The following is a 20574-nucleotide window of genomic DNA, read 5'->3' as shown; positions in this document are numbered from 1 at the left end:
TGATTAATTGCATCTTTCGCTGTCATCTCTGCCACAGTGTTAGTTTTATTCAGAATGTCAGACTGCATAAGGCATGTTTTGAAAAGCTATAACCAACTGCTGTCACGATTTTCAGCAAGTACAATAAATATAATTAAATATTTTTAAAAATATATATTTTGTGACATAACCAAGACAATACAGACATACACAGTGAGGCTGTGCTGAATACCGTGCTGAATGCCTAATGCCAAACATAATTGCCTGCCTCCTCCTCCTCCTCTGCAAAGCAGATTTGTGATTTATTGTCAAGTACTATTAGCTTTAGAAATGATGGGCATCTCCTTGGAGACACTTCAAGTACTTATCTTTAGAAATAAAATTAGCCATGCAACTGCTTCTCCCTTTTTAATTCTCATAGAATTAGGCTTGCCATTTAATATACGTACAGTACATATAACTAACGAGTAAATTGAAAGCTGAAAAGCAAGGGATAGAATAGTAAGGTAATGAGTTTACATTTTTGTGTAAGATTCTACTTTTCACTCAAGGTGCTGCCAATCATATATTTTGTAATGAAAAATGTTGCATTACATATAATTGTATAATATAATTGTGTTGTCCCTTTGTCAAGATAACAGCTCTGAGTCTTCTCCTATAATGTCTGATGAGGTTGGAGAATACATGGCAAAGGATCTGAGACTGTTCCTCCATACAGAATCTCTCCAGATCCTTCACATTTCGAGGTCCACGCTGGTGGACTCTCCTCTTCAGTTCACCCCACAGGTTTTCTATGGGTTTCAAGTCAGGGGACTGGGATGGCCATCGCAGGACCTTGATTTTGTGGTCAGTAAACCATTTTTGTGTTGATTTTGATGAATGTTTTGGATCATTGTCCTGCTGGAAGATCCAACCACGGCCCATTTTAAGCTTTCTGGCAGAGGTAGGCAGGTTTTCATTTATTATCTGTTGATATTTGATAGAGTCCATGATGCCATGTATCCTAACAAAATATCCCGGTCCTCTGGCAGAAAAACAGCCCCAAAACATTAACGATCCACCACCATATTTAACCGTGGGCATGAGGTACTTTTCCATATGGCTACCTCTCTGTGTACCAAAACCACCTCTGGTGTTTATTTCCAAAAAGCTCTATTTTGGTTTCATAGACCGTAGAACCCGATCCCATTTGAAGTTCCAGTAGTGTCTGGCAAACTGAAGACACTTTAGTTTGTTTTAGGATGAGAGTAGAGATGTTTTTCTTGAAATCCTTCCAAACAGCTTGTGGTGATGTCGGATTGTAGTTTTGGAGACTTTCTGACCCCAAGACACAATTAACTCCTTCAGTTCTCCAGCTGTGATCCTTGGAGATTTTTTGGCCACTCGAACCATCCTCTTCACATTGCGTTGAGTCAATATAGACACACGTCCAATTCCAGGTTGATTCATAACATTTCCAGTTGACTGGAACTTCTTAATTATTGCCCTGATGGTGGAACTTGACATTTTCAATGCTAGTGCTATTTTCTTATAGCCACTTCCCATTTTATGAAGCTCAACAACCTTTTGCCGCACATCACAGCTATATTCCTCGGTCTTACCCATTGTTATGAATAATTAAGGGAATTTGGCCTATGTGTTACCTCATATTTATACCCCTGTGAAAGAAGAAGTCATAGTTGAACAGTTTCCTGGTCCTAGTCACCTAGGTGTATTAAAGAAATCTAAAATATCAATGGGAATATACTTCAAATATATTTTTCTCACATGAATTCATAGGGGTGCCAACAATTGTTGCACACTTATATTTAACAAAGATATATATATATATATATATATATATATATATATATATATATATATATATATATATATATATATAAACAAAGTATCAAAAATAACAAAAATATTTGTAAATCTCTGTATATCATGAACATCAATTTATCTTTTTGGGGATTTCCCTTTGACTCTTGCTTATGAATATATTATTAGGGGAGCCTTAAATCAGTAAACCACACTTTATGCAATGCCTAATTTTAATCTGTATTACATTTACAATAATACTGAGATATTAGACATTATAGGTATATTTGCTCTAAGGAAAGCGGTTCCATTTCCCATCCCCATTTCATAAAATTCTACCTATGATTTTAATTGCAGAACATAATCCTTGATAGCACTTAGCCTTTACCCTCCAGTGTAATGAATCCACACCGTGAATCAGGCTGTCCTTTGTCTCTCATGCATTTTAATGAGGTGTTTTATGTCAACACAAGATTCTCTGACCTCTTTGAAACACCATGGCATAGCTCTTGAAAATATAATAACAGATAATAGGTATTAAAAAAATAGAGATTATATCCCTACTTTGGGTCAAGTATTTAAAAAGGCAACAAAAAAACCCACTTGTGAATATGTTATTTAAAATACTTAATGTGTCAATATTATGCCTGATATGACTTAAAATGTCACCTTAAAATAAAAGCATTTCACCATTTTATCCCGTGTTAAATCAGGAAGGCAGCCATATAAACACGTGTGCATGCAACTTAATGCAGCAGAGTAGAAGGAAGTGGTTACAACCTCTGGGCTACAGGTTATGCTTCCGGCATAAAGGCTAATCAACACATGTTCCTGATTCAACCTTGAAAAAAATCAGTCTGGAAAAAGAGACATTGGTCATTTGTGAATCTTGAATACGTGAGAAATTCAAAGCAACATGACAATTGTGGATCTGGATTTAATAGAAAACCATCAGAAGATGACTGCTTCAGTGTATACATGCAAAAACTCTGTAAATACATATGCATTTTTTTAAGCAACAAAATATCAAAATGTTAAACAATAAAGACAAATTTTCCCAGCCTTCTTATATAACTTCCACATGACATTTGGGTATAAACCCTTTCTGCTTATGCATTAGCTATTATTAGTTTGTATGACATCAGTGACTGATAACTGGTCACACGTGTGAGAATACGAATCCATTAATAGCTATTCATCTAACCATAAGACGCCAATGATAAATCCTCCAACTCTCTCTCGATCTCTGTACATAGTTGAATCCCCAACATGAGCCCCACCTACGGTCCATTACATTTTAAAACAGCAGTAGCTAATCAAAAAGGTGAACTGTACTGTACTACTAGGACCATTGCTCAGAATTCAAAGCTTTCATTCTTGTCTCTTAATAGGAATGGAATAGTAATATAGTAATACAGTTTGTTTGGGTGCTGCTACATGTAGAGGTCACAAGGAACAAAAAGGCAGACAGAGTGGCAAAAGAAATGCTGAAGTAAGATAAGACGAATGAGTATGCCAGCACATTATTTCAGAGGAATATTAGAAATGGCAGGAGCAAGTCTTCTGGGATATGTGCCAGACAGGGTGACATTTTCATTCAACACAAGTATCCATAAAGCAGAGCATAGAGCCATACACCTAACTTAAGTAGAGACGGAGGTGTTATATTTATCCAGTGTAGACTTGCAGTGTGTGCTGTCGCTCTGAGAGTAAGCCTTGCCCTAAAGTACATTAAATATGTTTGTATTGAAATACTGTGATGTGTTTAGAGATTCTGGGGGTTGGTGCTCTATTGTTACTTCTGTAACAAGTTAGTCTGCTCTGCTGACAACCTGGGAAGATATTGATTGCTATGGTAGTTACAATAATGATTAATATGAGAAACATAAGCTCACATTATTGTGATTTCACTCCTAGCTCCAAAAATCAAAAGAGTAAAAGAACTTCTTTTCATGTCATGCTGGCTGACGTGTGTGCTTGCTAGGCATAGAACATTCCTGTGGCTTAGGATGCTATGTGGTGCTGGAAAGTAATCAGTGATGTTCCATGTCATCTCAATCAAATTAGCAATATTAATGGGAAGCATCAGCGATATTCAATGTCATATTAATAAATAAATAAAAAATCCAGTAAAGAAGTAGTAAAGTCAGCAAAAGTTCAACTAAATGCAGCTATACAAGACAGCTGTAGAATACTGAGACTCAGCTAGTTAGCACTTTATGAGATAACAAGACCTATGAGATGGCGCTGAGATTGGGATTAGCATGAACGCGTCATGGAACTGTTGTTTGAGCAGAATGTACAGATCAGGAGGTGAAGGAGATCACTCTTTTTAAGTAGCAATGAATTCCCACTATAACCTCTATCAGCAGGTAGTTAAACAGCATTGTGGGTGATATAGGAAACCGTGAAAATAGACCAATTTTACACCTAAAAGATGCTCAGAATTTAATCATTTAAAAAAAAAAAACACACACACACATTTGCACAATTGAAGCGGTCTATTATTCCTCTGAACAAGTATGAAGCAAGTACACTATATGGCGAAACGTTTGTGGACACCTGATTATTACACTCATATGTGCTTGTTGAACTTCCCATTCCAGATTTGTTCCCCCTTTGCTGTTATAATGCGCTCCACTCTTCTGGGAAGGCTTTCCATTAGATTTTGAAGCGTGGCTGTGGGGATTTGTGTTCATTCATCTACAAGAGCATTAATGAGATCAGGTGATGTTATTGAGATGTTAGGTGAGGAGGTCTGGGGTGCAGTCGGTGTTCCAGTTCATCCCAAAGGTGTTCAGTAGGGTTGAGGTCAGGGCTCTGTGCAGGATACTCGAGTTCTTCGATTCCAACCTTGTCAAACCATGTCTTCATGGAGCTCGCTTTGTGCACAGGGGCATCGTCATGCTGGAACAGCTTTGAGTTCAAGTGAAGGGAAATTATAACGCTACAGCACACAAAAACATTCCGTATAATGTTTTGCTGCCATCGTTGTGGCAACAAATTTAGAGAAGAACCACATATGGATGTGATGGTCAGGTGTCCACATACCTTTGGACATATATTGCATGTTTGATTTCTATAGACTTTTCTGAGTTTTAGAACTAATAGTAGATTAAAGGCAGTCTTTAAATGGTATAAGACATAAACAGGGACTACTTTAGTCTCCTCCTCAGCACAGTACGTGGCGGTATACAAACCATTCTGCTGTCTGTAACACACCAATCAATCCACCGAAGAAGAAGAAGAAGAATAAGAATTACGTCATATCCGTGAGCTTAAACGCCCCGCCCTCTGTGTTTCCACTCCATTTTATTCCCAACATACATCACGGCAGCTTCCGAGCTTAAAGCAAGATGGCGGACAGACCAGGTACGGGTATTGGAAACAGTTCGGATTGATTAATGTATCTAATGAAGTGTTTCGCACTTGTTTCTTTATGTACATTATATTCGAGTAGACGATTAAAGCAGGAACTTACTGCCGCTAATAATGTTATTTATAAACAAGTCATTTGTTAAAAAGGCCTGAGGAAGCGCGCTCGAGTTGAGTCAAGGACTTAATGTCACACTCATGTCATTTGGCCGGTTCCAGTTTGCACCAGTGTTTATTTAAATATCATCCAGGGTGTATTTTTTTTTTTTTTTAAATATTATTATTACTTTTTAATCTGCTTGGCTGTATGATTAGCATGTGATAGTGTCAGAAGTGGACATACGGCTGTGACTGGACAAATAGCATGCACACTGCTAACTAGCACTTAGCCTGAGGGTCAGTCAGTTAATTTAGTGTTCATAAAGGTTAGTCTTTTTAACTAATCCCAGCGTAATGACTGTGGACTGTAATTAAACCCTAATGCAAGCCTGGCCTTTGCTCACAGCTTTAACCAACCTGGAAACAACTTATGTACTAACTTACTTACAGTAATAACTTACTACAATAAGTTATTATACAATAAGTAGTACAAGACAGTAGTGTCACTGAGAAATATAACTAATCACACTACTTCAAACAAGACAAGAAGAGTCAAATATTAAATACAGAAAATGTTTAAAAGGATTTTAGTGTCGAAAGGGAGTTTAATTTTCTTATTGTTAAAAGAAGCTTTTTTGGCTCTTCGTCAACATTAAAGGTTAAAGTTCCTTTTTTTTTAAATATATATATTTTTAAAGCTGTATATAAATGTTAATGTTCTGTGTAAAATTTTGCTTTGATATTGTTTAGAAATGCAGGCTTTTAGAAGAACGTGAAGATAGCAGGCTGTGTAACTTAAAGCCGTATGTGTGAATTTTGGCTCTGTGTTTGCGTCACAGATGGTAAAAGGATTCTTTGGTTGTGCATTGAGGTCGATGGTCTTGGAGTGAGGATGCTACAGGATCATGTGAAACCCTGGAGACAGCCATAGTGGCAAAGGCCAAACAGAAAGAAAACATGTTAAAGAGCAGAAAATATCCTTTGTTTGCTTGCGACCCGAGTTTCTGCACCAGCCCATATTACGCTGACTGATATTGTCGACATAATGTAGTAATTTTTTAATCACGGGTCAATCGTTACAGGATCTTTGGCGTATAATCCGACATGGGGAACGTTGTTGTACAGACTGTTTATAGAATTCAGGCAGGATTTTATTGGGATCATCTAATACAGTGTGATCAGGTCTAATCTTGAAAGGCCAAATGGCGTAAACCGGCTTTATTCAAACTGATTGGATGTTGCTAAGTGCTGTTGATCAGCCGGTGTTGGGAATAAATGTGTTGGTTTTGAAATTAATCAAATGATTGGGCAGATTTTTATTTTATTTTTATTTTTTTATTTAGTTTTACTAAAATAGATGCTGACTGACTGTACACAAAGTTGACTGTACGTGATGTTTTCTTGTCTTCAGTGCCCATTGCTGAGAAGAGGCTCATGGATGTGAAGCTCAGTCAGCTGCCATCCTGGCTCGGTACGAGGGACTTCACTCCTAACGGCCTCATCGGCTCTGTTCGCAGAGGTGAGAACGTTTGTGGCAAATGTGTAAATAGGGTCCGCACCTGTCTAGGGTCCAAGTGCGTGGTTTTAACCATCATTTGCCTGTATTTTTTCCAATCTTGAATGAATTGTAGGGGGGTCATTTAGCATAACTGGCATATTTAAAGCAAAGGCCAATCGTAAAATGAAGAGGGGGAAAAAACACATTGGGAAAACAAACCTCTCCTGATAACAGCCGAGTCAAGTACAGCTGGAGGCAATATTGGGGATGAGTGTAGTGCAGTTTTTATCTGAAATGTATGGAACGGGGTGTTTGTTGTTGGTGTGTTGAAATGGTTTAACCTTGACTCTATTAATTAATGAGCATGTTCACCATCTTGTGTATTGTTTCCTCTCTCTCTCTCAGGCTATGAAAGATATTACAACAAGTACATTAACGTGAAGAAGGGAGGATTTGGTGGTGTAGCCATGATCCTTGCTGGTTACGTTGTACTCAGTTATGTTTGGGAATACGATCATATTAGTAAGTAACGGTATAAACCCGTTGTGTTCTTTATATTTGGTGTATCAGACATGTGTCCTGGAGGGCCACAGTAAGACTACGTCCACGTTAATTTTCCTCTACATTTTGGCCTTCCGTCCACACCAAGACAGCGTTTTTGTCCGGCGAAAGTGGAGCATTTTTTTTTTTTTTTTCGGAAAACGCTCTCCCAAGTGGATACATATGGAAATGCACAACTGCTGTACAATGTCGTCCGCCATCTTTGTTTTGAGTTGAATGTCACATGACTAAAACCACACCATTGTGTGTTTTAATGTTTTCTCAGTCCACACTACAATGTGAAAACGGAGATATTAAAGTGATGTGGTTTTAGTCATGTGACTCATTCAACTCAAAACAAACAAGATGGCGGACAATATCGTACAGCAGTTGTTGTGCCTGCTATCCAGTTCTCTCTACATTTTCAGCTGCCTTTGCAAGTTTATAGTCTTGGTTGAACTGCAGCAACAACTGCAGCTCTTCATCTGTCCTTTTTAAAAAAAAAAAAACCAAAAAAAACCTCTTTGAATCGATGCTGCAGTGTTGAGGACTCTGTCCATTTTTTTAAAACTCTGTGCTTTTCCTTGACATTGCAGCATCAAATCAAAGAGACGGAATATAAATAAACACCTGACAGACTGAAACTTCTTAAATATTTGTGTTACATTACAGTATTGTGGATGTAAACATTTTGGACGTTTCAGTGTAATTGTTTTCACATTTGAAAACCAGTGTAGATCTTAGGAGAGCGTTTTAAATCGAAAATGCAGTTTTCAGATGTATCCGGATTAACATGGACATAGCCTCGTACAGATTGTTTCTTACCTTTTTCTAACTAAACATCCAGCCTGTGATAGCTGTTCTAACGAGCTCCAGCACTAAAGTTAGACGCTCCTGCTAGCCTGAAGCCATGATGTATTTTCACCAAGATGTTTTTCCTTTTCTTCATAACAGAGCATGACCGCTGGAGGAAGTACCATTGAAGCGTTTAGGACATCATGGACCACTGAGCCTCTTGGGCTGTCCCAACTAGTGTGATCAGCACACCTTTCTTTCATGGTTGTTGTGTATAAGTTTATTTGTGACCAAGAAATAAAAACTAAAATGAAGTGATTGTGTTGGTTTTATTTATTTATTTTATTATTTTTAAGTGTTGATTATGTTAAAGACATTCTGACATAAAATCAGCTGTTCTACACTACCAAAAACAAAAAATCTAATTTCACTGTGAATTTCTTAAGGTTTAGTACTAACATCTACTTCCTCAACTTTTACAATTTATAAGTAACGTAACTGGTACATCTTTCATGGAAGTTCACTGACTAGAACACAGGAAGTGTTTCTCAACAAATCACGCTCATTTCACTCAAACCCAAATCCACAGCGGAAAGGCGACTGCCATGTAAATTCAGAAGGTTCGTTTAAAAAAAAAAAAAAGGCAGCTGCTGCATACAGTAAAAATTATATCCAATCAAAACTCAAATCAAGTAATGCCGTTTTAGTCTTCTGGTACTATTTTTGAAACCTGACCGTAGTACTGTAGGTGTTAATGAATGCTGTGTAACAGTGAATTTGAACAGTACGACATTCATCCCCAGTTAGTTTTTTTTCTTAAATTTTTCTGCAAGCATTCACAAAACAGCATGTCCCATAATTCTCCATACATAGGGGGAAATGAACCCTTTTTTTTTTTTCTTTCCCCCAGATAGCCTTTAAGAACACCTTTGACAAAGAAGAACGTATTGAAATCCTGTTCATGGCTGGATCAGGAAGCTGTCTCAAGGTTGAGATTGGACATGCAATTACACACATAACACGAGTTCACCATGAGTGGGAGAGACTACGACTCTTGTGTGTTCACGAAGAAATCATGCAGAGGATACATTGGGGAAAAAAAAAGTTACATTTTGCTAAAAAGTGTTAATTTCCCCTATGTAAGGAGGAAGAATTTCAGGACACCCTGTATTTTATTTCCCATTAGATTCCCACCAGTACAGCATCGTGAGATTAAAAACAATACATTGCTTTACTCAACTCGAACAGCCTAGCTTGACTTTTTTTTTTTTCCTTTCTTTTTCCTCTTCATTCTGCACACAGAAGTGATCTTGGCCGAGAACCAGATTTGGTCCAGCATGTCCACGAGTGTACGGTGACTTCTCCACTGAAAAGCTAACAGACCACTCCTTGTACGTTTTATGAGATGAAATTCCAGCAGTTTATTAGCAGATACATGGTGCAGAAGAACGTCACTGTCCACTTAGGAAAGCCAGGTGTCCTTTTGTGCATTTGTTTGCGTAATGTCCCTTCTCTCCACACTGCAAAAATGAAAGGAACACACACACACACAAAAAAAAAAAAAAGACTGTGAGCTGTTCGAAAGGTCCCCGGTGTACACTACTGTGTAAAAAACACAAATTTTCTCTTAAAGTTTTGTGGCTTTTAGTATGAATATATTCGCCTTAAGGTTATCTATAAGCTCGTGCGCTCCAAAACAATGATAAAATTTGCATTTAGAAGATATACGCATTCAAAATGTACACTCTCTCTACCACCGATACGGATCAGCGATTTTGATGACATCATTCTGTACATCAGCTTCTTGTCACAGTTTCTGTCCAATCAAACGCTCTCTAGAACCCGAAGTGTCCCGCCCCCGACATTATAAAAATCCATGGAACTGACAGTTAAGTACGTCTTAACCTGGGTTGTGAGGTAAGCTAAACTCTATTGGCTATTGTTTTTTAAAGGGGGTGGAGCCAACATATCGAATATCGCTGTGTTTCAAGGCACTTCACTTCTGCATTATTGAGTCAATCCAAAATTTATTTTAGATTCCAAACATTACTTTCCCAACAGGAAAATGTTCGCATGGCAGTAAAGAAAGCAACATATTACTGTACTGTACATAATACACCACTTTTTCAGACACAAATCATAATGAAGTCTGTCTGGAGTTATCGGCAAAAACAGAAACCGGTACGAGAGTCAAAGTCTCCAGAAGAACTGTGGCAGATTCTTCAAGATGCTCAGAAAAAAAACTCACCAGCTCGTTTCCTTATAAAACTGAGACGACTGATGCGTTTTTAAACAGCAAAGGCTTGTTACACTAAGTAGTGACTCGGTTTAGTTTATTACTGCTTTTAATAGTGGATTGTTTTTATGTACATATGTTTCATTTCAATATTTTTGAAGGCATCTTTGCTTTATAGCATTTCCTTGCATGTGCCTAAGACGTTTGCACAGTACCGTATATCAAACTACACACACGTGCACTCACCTATACACAGCATAGAAGTATAAACTGACCTTGTAACACGTGACCTGGTCCAGCGGGCGAGGGCCTCGGGAGCCGCCCGTGTTGTTCTGAGGCTGTGAAGCTCCGAGAATGTGTGGAGGTTTTTGATGGTTGATGTTAGCAATGGAGTTGTTGCTGGTTAACTGGATCAGTGACAACGATGATCTGTTCAAGTTCTGTGCGTTTTGCTATGAAGGGGTTCAAAACAAAACGTTACAGTGTTTAAAGCCATTGCAGTGACTTTGTTCTAGTGGCATCGTTCTTCCTGAGAAAGAAAATAAATAAATAAATAAATAAATAAATAAATACCTTTTGCTGGGTCTGAGCTTGCTGAGGCAGAGGTGGCTGTTCATTCGTCCCCATAGGCAGCTCAAAGCGTGGGCTAGAAATCATTGGTCATCAGTTGTGATAAACTGTTCAAAACTCTTGCTTTTAATAATGAATGTTTGGTGTGATATGATTGCACTTACTGCATAAACTTGCAGGACTTGCCCTCAGGACAGAAGCCTACTAGATAATTAACACAGATCACCCTCCGTGTGTGTCTGTGTCGGCAATCCGGGCCTTAATCGAGAACAAAAGAGGAGGAAAGTGTTCACTCGATTATACACGCAATTAATTTAGATGTTCCTAAAGGTGTTTTTCATCTGTGAAAAGGGCACCAAGGCAAAAAAGGGCCCAATCTATTAAAGTAAAGTTCTTATAGTAAAGTTTACCATCAGGGTAACACTAAAAGGTAGTTTCTCTTCAGTTCTACAATACCAGAGGTTGTATTACTCAAACATCCTAACTTTAACTGTACGTTCACACATACAGCGATTTTATCTCTGCAGGTCGCTTGTACAATGACGTCGCCAGTAACGCATCTTGGCCCAAATCCACGGTAATTTTTTAAAATTCCAAGCTCCTCCAAATATATGTGGAGTTTGCTTGATTTCGTGTTGATTCTGCGATTGCAAAATCATGAAATCCTGGAGGGACTGACTGTGGGCGGAGAGGATGCGGGTCAAACCGGCAGGTACAGTAACAGGTGATGATTCTCACTTGTGCGTCCGTTTGTGCTTTCAGTGACTCCATAACCCACGAGAGAGAGAGAGTGAGAGAGAGTGTGTTACCACTGGCAGAGCTTGTGGGACACTTGCACACACACCCAAAAGTATGAACCTGACGGCGTGAAAGCTGCGTGTCTGGGACGGACCCGTTTGCTGTCATTATATTGTTTTTTTGTTCAGTTTTCAAAATGTGCTGAAAAGCGCAGACTGAACATACGCAAGCTCCGTTAAAATTCCCTCACACACCGGGGTACTGCGGTGATATTCCTAAATTAAGACAGGAATCTTCTTCTGTAATATCTACTCCTGAACACTTAAATAAGTGGACCAATGAACAAGAAATAAATCGACAATGTGTGGTTTCACATTTAAATTCACTGTTAAAATCTGACAAAAAAAAACAACAATAATTCTCTCTTGGGAACTTGGTTAACTGAAAAAGCCTTACCGTGCTTGCAAAACCCTCGGTCATACCACGGACAGTCTTTAATCTTAGATTCCGGGTCAATGTGCAAGAAAGGACATTCTTTATTACTGCATTCCCCTGCAAGAATACAAACACTTAGTCTTTTTTTTAAATGACCGTATATCATGAGTAACACAGGAGGGAAATACAAACCAAATTTGGAGTAGAAATAGCATTCGGGCATCTTCGTCATGTCATACTCGTGTAGAAATTCGCACTGATCTCCTTTCTTGCATAATCCTCGAAGCCAATGTTTACAAACCACTGTCTTCTCTCCGCTAATGTGCCGAAAAGGACACATCCCACCTTCGGGAAGAAAAGGGATCGTTATAGAATAAGCTCAGACGTACTACACGCATCTCATTTTCTCATGGTCCTGGCAGGTCAAAAATAAACCGACACTTTTGATAATTACCTTTCAGACAAGCAGATCTCATGAAAAACTCGCACACAGCTGCACCTGATTCTGCAAAGAGAAGCGTTAAGGATTACAGCGTGCCGGTGAGGAGTGCATCCTACATCCACCCAATGTGCTTCAAAACACATTGCACTACAGTACGGCCAAAAGTTTGCGGACACCTGAAAATCAAACCTGGAACGGAGAGGCACAAAGCTGTTCCAACATGGCGATGACCCTGTGCACAAAGCGAGCTCCATGAAGACATGGTTTAAGAAGGATGGACTGGAAGAACTCTGACCGCAACCCCAATTAACTCTTTGTTCTTGTTTAACATCAGTACCTGATCTCACTAACACTCTTGTAGCTGAATGAACACAAATCCCCACAGACACGCTCCAAAATCTAGTGGAAAGCCTTCCCAGAAGAGTGGAGCGCATTATAACAGGAAAGAAGGAATAAATCTGGAATGAGATATTGAACAATGACATATGTCTGTGATTGTCAGGTGTCCACAAACTTTTGACCATATTTGTATCTCTAGGCTAGTGTAGAAGGAATATACGGATGCGTACATTACTGCAAAGGTGTCTTTTATTGTTGTTGTTGTTGCACCTTTAATGTTCAACTTACTGTCCATTCCTGGAAACGGCAGCGGTTGAGCCCCTAACTGCTGCTCGACCGCAATCTCCAGATCAAACTTGAAGTGATCAGCGTTGGCAATTATTTCCTGCATTTTTTAAAAAATCTTATTATTTTCCACCCCCTGATTCACTTATTTCACTGAAACGACAAACTTCTACCAACTCTACCTAAAGCTACGCTAGGCTAGTTAGCGACACTCGATAAACAGCTAGTTGTGTAGTAATATAGCTCGATATAAACTACCAGAAACTAAAAATAAATGCGTGGAGAAACTACAAAGGTTTTTTGAGACTCAATGATTTTTTTTTTATCCACATGGCAGGACCGGTCCAGGTTTAAAAAAAAAAAAAAAAAAAAAAAAAACACCAGCAGCACGGTTTAGATGTACTTCCGAGACGATTCAGACGCATGACCTCTGACCCCTGCAAGGCTGTAGAATCACACTCTGAGTGACCGAGCGATTTACAAATACAAGCCAAAATACAACACTTTCTGCATTCTTTACTTTTTAAAAGCTGCGTATAAAAGTTTGATATTATCACAGTTATAAATTGAGTAAAACCTATCATAAATTATCTTTATTAGCAATCGTCATGAGCAGTGTGTCGGTAATCAATTAAAACGTCTTCCCTCAAGTGCGCCAAACGCTGATTTGAAGTTTTTGTTTAAAAAAATAATAATAATTTACAGTATTTTTCCCCAAAAGATTTATTTATTTATTTATTTATTTATTTATTTACAATATTTATTAAACATCTTCAGGTAACAAACAGGCATTATTATTGTTGAGCACACCAACAATAAATCCAAGCAGCAAAACAATACAAATAATAAACACCTAATTATATATATATCCATCCATCCATCCATCTTCTACCACTTACTCCTTCTTCAGGGTCACGGGGAACCTGGAGCCTATCCCAGGAAGCATGGGGCACAAGGCGGGGTACACCCTGGACAGGGTGCCAGTCCATCGCAGGGCACAATCACATACACATTCATACACCCATTCATACACTACGGACACTTTGGACACGCCAATCAGCCTACCATGCATGTGTTTGGACTGGGGGAGGAAACCGGAGAACCCGGAGGAAACCCCCGCAGCATGGGGAGAACATGCAAACTCCACACACACAGGGCCACGGTGGGAATCGAACCCTGGACCCTGGAGGTGTGAGGCGAACGTGCTATAATTATATATATATATATATATATATATATATATATATATATATATATATATATATATATATATATATATATTTATATATATATATATATATATATATATATATATATATAAATCCCTATAAGTCTTTAAGGCACTGTTTTAAGGAATTCAAGTCATTTTTCAATGCCGGAAAACTCTACATTTAACAAATAATATTATTACACAAAAAATTCAACCCCTTTATTTTGCATAACAACACCAAACTTAACAGTGTGACCTTCAAAAAGAGATATTTCATTCATTGTAAATAACCACTTTTTCCCTTACAGATATGTCATTTTTTACTTGTCATTTTTAAAACAATAGATCAATCACAATCACTCAAGTGATATTCTTACAGAAATTCTTACAATTATTACAAGACAATTGGAATATTGACCGAAATGTAAATTTATTTATAGAAACGAGGTTTGGCCTTATTCCATCCATCCATCCATTTTCTGTAACTCTTTATCCTTCACAGGGTCAGGGGGGAGCCTGGTGCCTATCCCAGGGGACTAGGGGCACAAGGCAGGGGACATCACCAAATTGGTCACCCTTGGCCTCCCCCACCTCACGTGTGCCTGGATAAAGGACTTTCTCACCAACCGGTCTGACAGTGAGACTCGGACCCCACCTCTCCTCCACTCGCACGTTGAGCACAGGTTCTCCACAGGGCTGTGTGTTGAGCCCCCTCCTGTACTGTCTCTACACATACGACTGTAGTCCAGTCCACAACAATAATCTTATCATCAAGTTTGCTGACGACACCACAGTGGTCGGACTCATCTCAAAAGGAGATGAGGTAGCCTACAGAGAGGAAGTCCTAAACTTGGCAGCCTGGTGTTCAAAGAACAATCTGACTCTAAACACCAAGAAAACCAAGGAACTCATTGTAGACTTCAGAAAACACAACACTGAGCTGGCCCCCCTTTTCATTAATGGTGAGTGTGTGGAGAGGGTCCACACCGTCCGGTTTCTTGGCGTCCTTATCTCTGCAAACATCTCCTGGACGGACAACATCACAGCGGTTATCAAGAAGGCTCAAACGCGGCTACACTTCCTGAGGGTTCTCAGGAAGTACAATCTGGACTCCAATCTGCTGCTGATCTTCTACCGCTCGTCCGTCGAGAGCCTGCTGACATACTGTATCACGGTGTGGTACGGTAGCTGCACCACAGCAGACAGGGAGAGGCTTCAGAGAGTAGTAAGAGCAGCACAGAAGATCATTTGCTGCCCTCTCCCTTCCCTGATGGATATTTACACCTCCCGTTGCCTCAGCAGAGGAAAAACCATCATTAAGGACAGTTCTCACCCTGGCTTTGATCTGTTCAATCTGTTGCCCTCAGGGAGATGTTACAGGTGCATCAAAACAAGGACTAGTAGATTTAAGAATAGTTTCTTCCCGAAAGCTATTACCATTATAAACACATACATGTACTGGGTTCACAGCATATGTATATAGTGTCTCAAAACTGTGCATTTCATAGTACCTCCCCCATCCACCCCAATATCTTGTTTATTTATCTTGTTTATTTATCTGTTTATTTTTCTTGTTTATTGAATGTACATGTTTGCACGGAACAAAAAGGAGTGGCTCTTAATTTCATTATACATGTGTATAGTGACAATAAAAGGCATTCATTCATTCATTGTTCTTGCTTCCGCTTCTCGAGGGCACAGGCAACTTCTCTCCGGATCTCTGGGAGAGTGACTTCAGCTAGTGGGTACAGCTTGTTGAGTGAGGTCGGCTTGAAGCATCCGGTTATGATGTGGCTGGTGTCGTTCAGCGAAGCGGTCACCTGCGCGGCATGTGTGGAGCGGTGCCGGACCGGGTAGGCGAACTCGCCAACAGAGAAGCACAGCGCCAGGCCAGTGGTGCGCACAGTGCGAGTCATTTCGCCCCAGCTGGTTGACATCAGCCTTCACAGCAGGTTGTTGCCCGAGTTAACCTTTTGTCGGGTGTTAAAGCAATGAACTTTGTACGTGAGCGCACAAAGCCCCGACCTCAGAGAAGCATTTGTTGCTGGTCATCAGTCTGGGAAGGGTTATAAGGCCATCTCCAAACAATCTGAATTCATCATTTTACAATGAGAAGGATTGTTTACAAATGGAGAGCCTTCAAGACAGCTATCAGTCTTCCCAGGAGTGGGCGTCCCAGCAAATTTAGTCCAAGGTCAGACTGTTTAATGCTCAGAAATATAAAGAAAACCCCAAGCGCTAAATCATGTGACATACAGGCCTCTGTAAGCAGATAAAATGTTTATGTTCATGACAGCATGATCAGAAAAAGACTCAACAAGTGTGGCTTTCATTGAAGGGTGGCTAGGAAAAAGTCCCTTCTCTCAAAAAGAGAATATGGAGCAGGACTTAGGTTTGCAAAATTGCATCTAAACAAACCACAAAAGTTCTGAAACAATATCCTTTGGACTGATGAGACCAAGGTGGAGATGTTTGGTGAAAACCACAAACACCTCATACCAACTGTGAAGCATGGTGGTGGAGGGGTGAGGATTTGGGTTTGTTTGGCAACCACAGGACCTGGGCAACTTGTAGTCATTGATACAACAATGAACTCCACTTTATACTTATACTCTTGAGATAAATGTGAGACAAATCTTTCCAGCAGCTTTAGCTGGGCTGAAACTGGGTCATGCAAGGGACAGTGATCCCAATCACACATCTGAATGGCTAAAGAAGAAAAAACATCAAAAATGTTAGAGTGGCCAAGTCATAGTCCAGACCTCAACCCCACAGAGATGTTGTTGTGGGATCTTAAGGGGCGATGGTGGCTTGGCGGTTAAGGCTCTGGGTTACTAATTGGAAGGTCGGGGGTTCAAGCCCCAGCACTGCAAAGCTGCTACTGGTGGGCCCTTGAGCAAGGCCCTTAACCCTCTCTGCTCCAGGGGTGCTGTATCATGGCTGACACTGCACTCTGACCCCAGCTTCCTAACATGCTGCGGTCAAAGAAAAGAATTTCACTGTGCTCTAATGTATATGTGACCAATAAAGATTCATTCGTAAAGAACAGTGGACCAAAATTGCTCAAAAAATGATGTGAGATGATAAACTCCTACAGAAAATGTTCACTTCAAGTTAATATTGCTGGATCTACATGTTACTGAATGACATGGTGTACTTATTTTTTCCTACCTGGTTTTTGAATGTTGGATTACTTTTTGAGAAATAATGACTACATACAGTTACAACTTTTGAACAGGATGATCGGTGTAAATTGTTATTTTGTTTAAAGCTCTTATTTTTTTCCGATTAGTCCTGACCTACAGAAGCTACAGAAGATATTTACATGTTTCCCAGAAGACAAAATAACAGTTTACACCAATCACCATGTTCAAAAGTTTACACCCCCGGCTCTTAATGTACCGTGTTGTCATCTTGAGCATCACTGAATGTTTGCACCTTTTGTAATAGTCGTGTACGAGTCCCTCAGTCGTCCTCAGTGTGAAAAGATGGATCTCAGCATCATATAGTCACTGTTGGAAAGGGCTCAAATATGCAGAAGATGCTGGAAAAGTAAAGAATGTGCAAGACCTGGAGGATTTTTCTGAAGAACAGTGGGCAGTTTAACTGCTCAGGAAAAAGAACTATCACAAAACATAAACACAGTCGTTGATCATCCAGGTAACAACACACAGCCTGAGGTTATTTGTTTGCGTATAGAAGTTGGTGAGGACCACACAATTGTAATTTATGCCCTGATAAATAAAAAAACATGAATTGAAGGAGGGTATGCATTATTTTTCCAATGAATATATGTGATAGGCTTTTAGACCATAACAAATAATTAATGAAAGAAAAACAAACAGTAAAGACAACCATTTTAAAGATGGCAAAGTTTAATGAAAGCTGATTTTTCACACAAAGTAAAGACTAAAAAGCTGGAATGAAATAATATTCACAAACATTTCAAAAGACAAAAGGTTAAGATTTAACGAGTCCCAACAGCAGAAGTCTTGAACTCGATCATCCGGAACATCCTCTGCATCCACAGTGAGTGCACTCAATGATACGACCCTATAAGGAACGGAGAGAATGCTGACTGAACAATCCAACATGACTGTCTCCACTGACAATAACTTACGCCTCAACCATAAATAACTAGATGGAAAGACTGCAGGGGGTTAGGGGGACTTACTCTAAAATACACTATACGCACAAAAGTTTGCAGACATCTGGCCATCACAGTCATATGTGCTTGTTGAACATCCCATTTAGATTGATTCCCTTCTTTGCTGTTATAATAATCTCCATACTATTCTGGGAAGGCTTTCCACTAGTTTTTTGAGCGTGGCTGTGGGGATTTGTGTTCATTCACCTACAAAAGCATTAATGAGATCAGGCACTAGTGTCGAGCGAGAAGACCTAGTGTTCCAGTTCATCCCAAAAGTGTTCAGTGGGGTTGAGGTTGAATGCAGGACACTAGAGTTCAAACTTCTCAAACCATGTCTTCATGGAGCTCGCTTTGTTCACAGGGGCATTCAGTACGTTTACATGGACAACAATAATCTAATTTTAGCCCGATTAAGAACCTACCATGTAAACAGCGATTATTGATGACTTTAATCCGGCTAAAGTCATACTCGAAGTAAACACAAATCGAATTAAGACATGTGGAGTATTCCTGTTTTAGTCATTATAGACATGTACACACCTTAATCACACTATTAACGTCGTGTGGGAGTTTTCACCGCAATTTGCGACAAGACACGTACACACACGGCAGTGCTCAACCGTTTGACGGTAAACAAGAGAGCATGGCTGCGTCTGAAACCACATACTTACCTTTTATGTAGTAGGAGAAAGATATGTATCTTGGCTACTATATAGTAGGTAAGTACGCGGTTTGGGACGCAGCCCACGGCTTCAAGCAGTCATCTATATGCACGTACAGCATGACAAATAATAACTGCACTTGACGCTTTCATAAAATTAAAAATGAAACACCCAGAACTGTATACGGTCCCATAACGAAAACGAACTGTATGTCGATACGTGAAATTCTGGAGGGAACATCGGACGGCGTGACGTGGGGACGTAATGACGTGTGACGTTAATCGATCTATGTTCTAGAACATGTAAAACCCGAACATGAAAGGAGTATTCTAAAAGCGACTCATGTAAACACCTTAATCACAATATTGTCTTATTCAGAATAAGGTCAGTAATTAGATTATTGCTGTCCATGTAAACGTAGTCAGTGTCATGCTGGAACAGGTTTTAGCTCCAGTGAAGTGAAATTGTAATACAAGAGCACGTAATGACATTTTAGACAATTATGTGCTTCCAACTTTGTGGCAACAGTGTGTGGAAGAATGGGTGTGATGATCAGGTGTCCTCAAACCTCTGGCTATACAGTGCAACTTCTAAACGATCTTACCACTTCCAGTTTGCCTTTGGGGACTCTGCATATGCAATTTGTTCCAAAATTGGTGTCTCGTGTCTGAATGCAGCGAAGACAGCACAGATTTTCGTAGCCCTGCTTCTTCCACTTCGCAATGAGATTCTTGTCAGCATAGCCTTCTTTTATACAGTAATCATAGAGCTCTGCAAACCAAGTAAACACAAAACACCAACAGCTATTAACAACGTACAGCTAAACACTTAAAAGCAAACTAGGTGGTGGAAGTCTGCACGGGTGAAATGACCTCTGCTGATTGCTTTTCTTTTGTAAAACAGGTCGAAAATGTAGCGGCTCCGCTGGTGATGAAGTCTGAATATTGGCCAAAGGGACTCGACTTTCCGTTTACCCTCATGAGGCTCGGTTTCCGCTGGGAATTACAGTACAAACATTAGCAGCAATTCACCAACACTGTATATCAAACAAAATAAGATAAAAACCCATCATGTAATTAACTGAATGTATTATAAGCGCACAACAAATGATTCAAACAGTAGCCGACTAGCTACTCAGCTAGCTTCAACCATCTATAAGCGAGCCATGTCTGAACATACCTTCCCTCATTTTCTGATCCAATTCATCAAGAGTGGGCTCGATCAGCTCCCAACCGTCCGGGGGTGGCTTTCTACTTCTCTTCACTTTGGGCATGACTTCAAATCAATATATAAAAATATATATATATATATATATAATAAGTAATAATTATCTCAGTTGTTTACGAGCTGCTACAGCACAGGATCTTTAGTCGCGTGTTGTTTACGTCACAGAAGAGGTCCTTAGCGTTTTGCCGACG

General features: G+C 39.6%; 3 protein-coding genes across 4 annotated transcripts; 1 reads left to right on the top strand and 2 right to left on the bottom strand.

Annotated features, from left to right (window-relative positions):
* Positions 1-5124: 5124 nt before the first annotated feature.
* Positions 5125-8403, top strand: atp5mf (ATP synthase membrane subunit f). The gene is given in 4 exon segments (NM_001201070.2): positions 5125-5154; positions 6668-6775; positions 7160-7276; positions 8249-8403. Coding segments are annotated over 4 exon segments (270 nt in total). The 5' UTR covers positions 5125-5138; the 3' UTR covers positions 8278-8403.
* Positions 8404-8407: 4 nt separating this feature from the next.
* cpsf4 (cleavage and polyadenylation specific factor 4) lies at positions 8408-13556 on the bottom strand. Of its 2 annotated transcripts, none has more exons than XM_053675045.1 (8): positions 13080-13098; positions 12523-12573; positions 12261-12413; positions 12090-12185; positions 11060-11153; positions 10899-10971; positions 10601-10777; positions 8408-9609 (listed from the first exon to the last, which is right to left on the bottom strand). In XM_053675045.1, the coding sequence occupies exons 2-8, from the start codon at positions 12542-12544 to the stop codon at positions 9541-9543; spliced, it is 684 nt and encodes a 227-aa protein (XP_053531020.1). In that variant the 5' UTR covers positions 12545-12573; positions 13080-13098; the 3' UTR covers positions 8408-9540.
* A 4645-nt stretch (positions 13557-18201) lies between these two features.
* Positions 18202-20553, bottom strand: bud31 (BUD31 homolog). Its single transcript, XM_017455119.3, has 4 exons — positions 20336-20553; positions 20029-20151; positions 19761-19927; positions 18202-18397 (listed from the first exon to the last, which is right to left on the bottom strand). Exons 1-4 carry the CDS (start codon positions 20427-20429, stop codon positions 18347-18349), a joined length of 435 nt encoding a protein of 144 aa, XP_017310608.1. The 5' UTR covers positions 20430-20553; the 3' UTR covers positions 18202-18346.
* Positions 20554-20574: the final 21 nt, after the last annotated feature.

The sequence above is a fragment of the Ictalurus punctatus genome, chromosome 24 (assembly GCF_001660625.3).
Source record: "Ictalurus punctatus breed USDA103 chromosome 24, Coco_2.0, whole genome shotgun sequence".
Classification (NCBI taxonomy): Eukaryota; Metazoa; Chordata; class Actinopteri; order Siluriformes; family Ictaluridae; genus Ictalurus; species Ictalurus punctatus.
The sequence above is the reverse complement of the archived record's forward strand: the minus strand, read 5'-3'. Positions and strand labels throughout refer to the sequence as shown.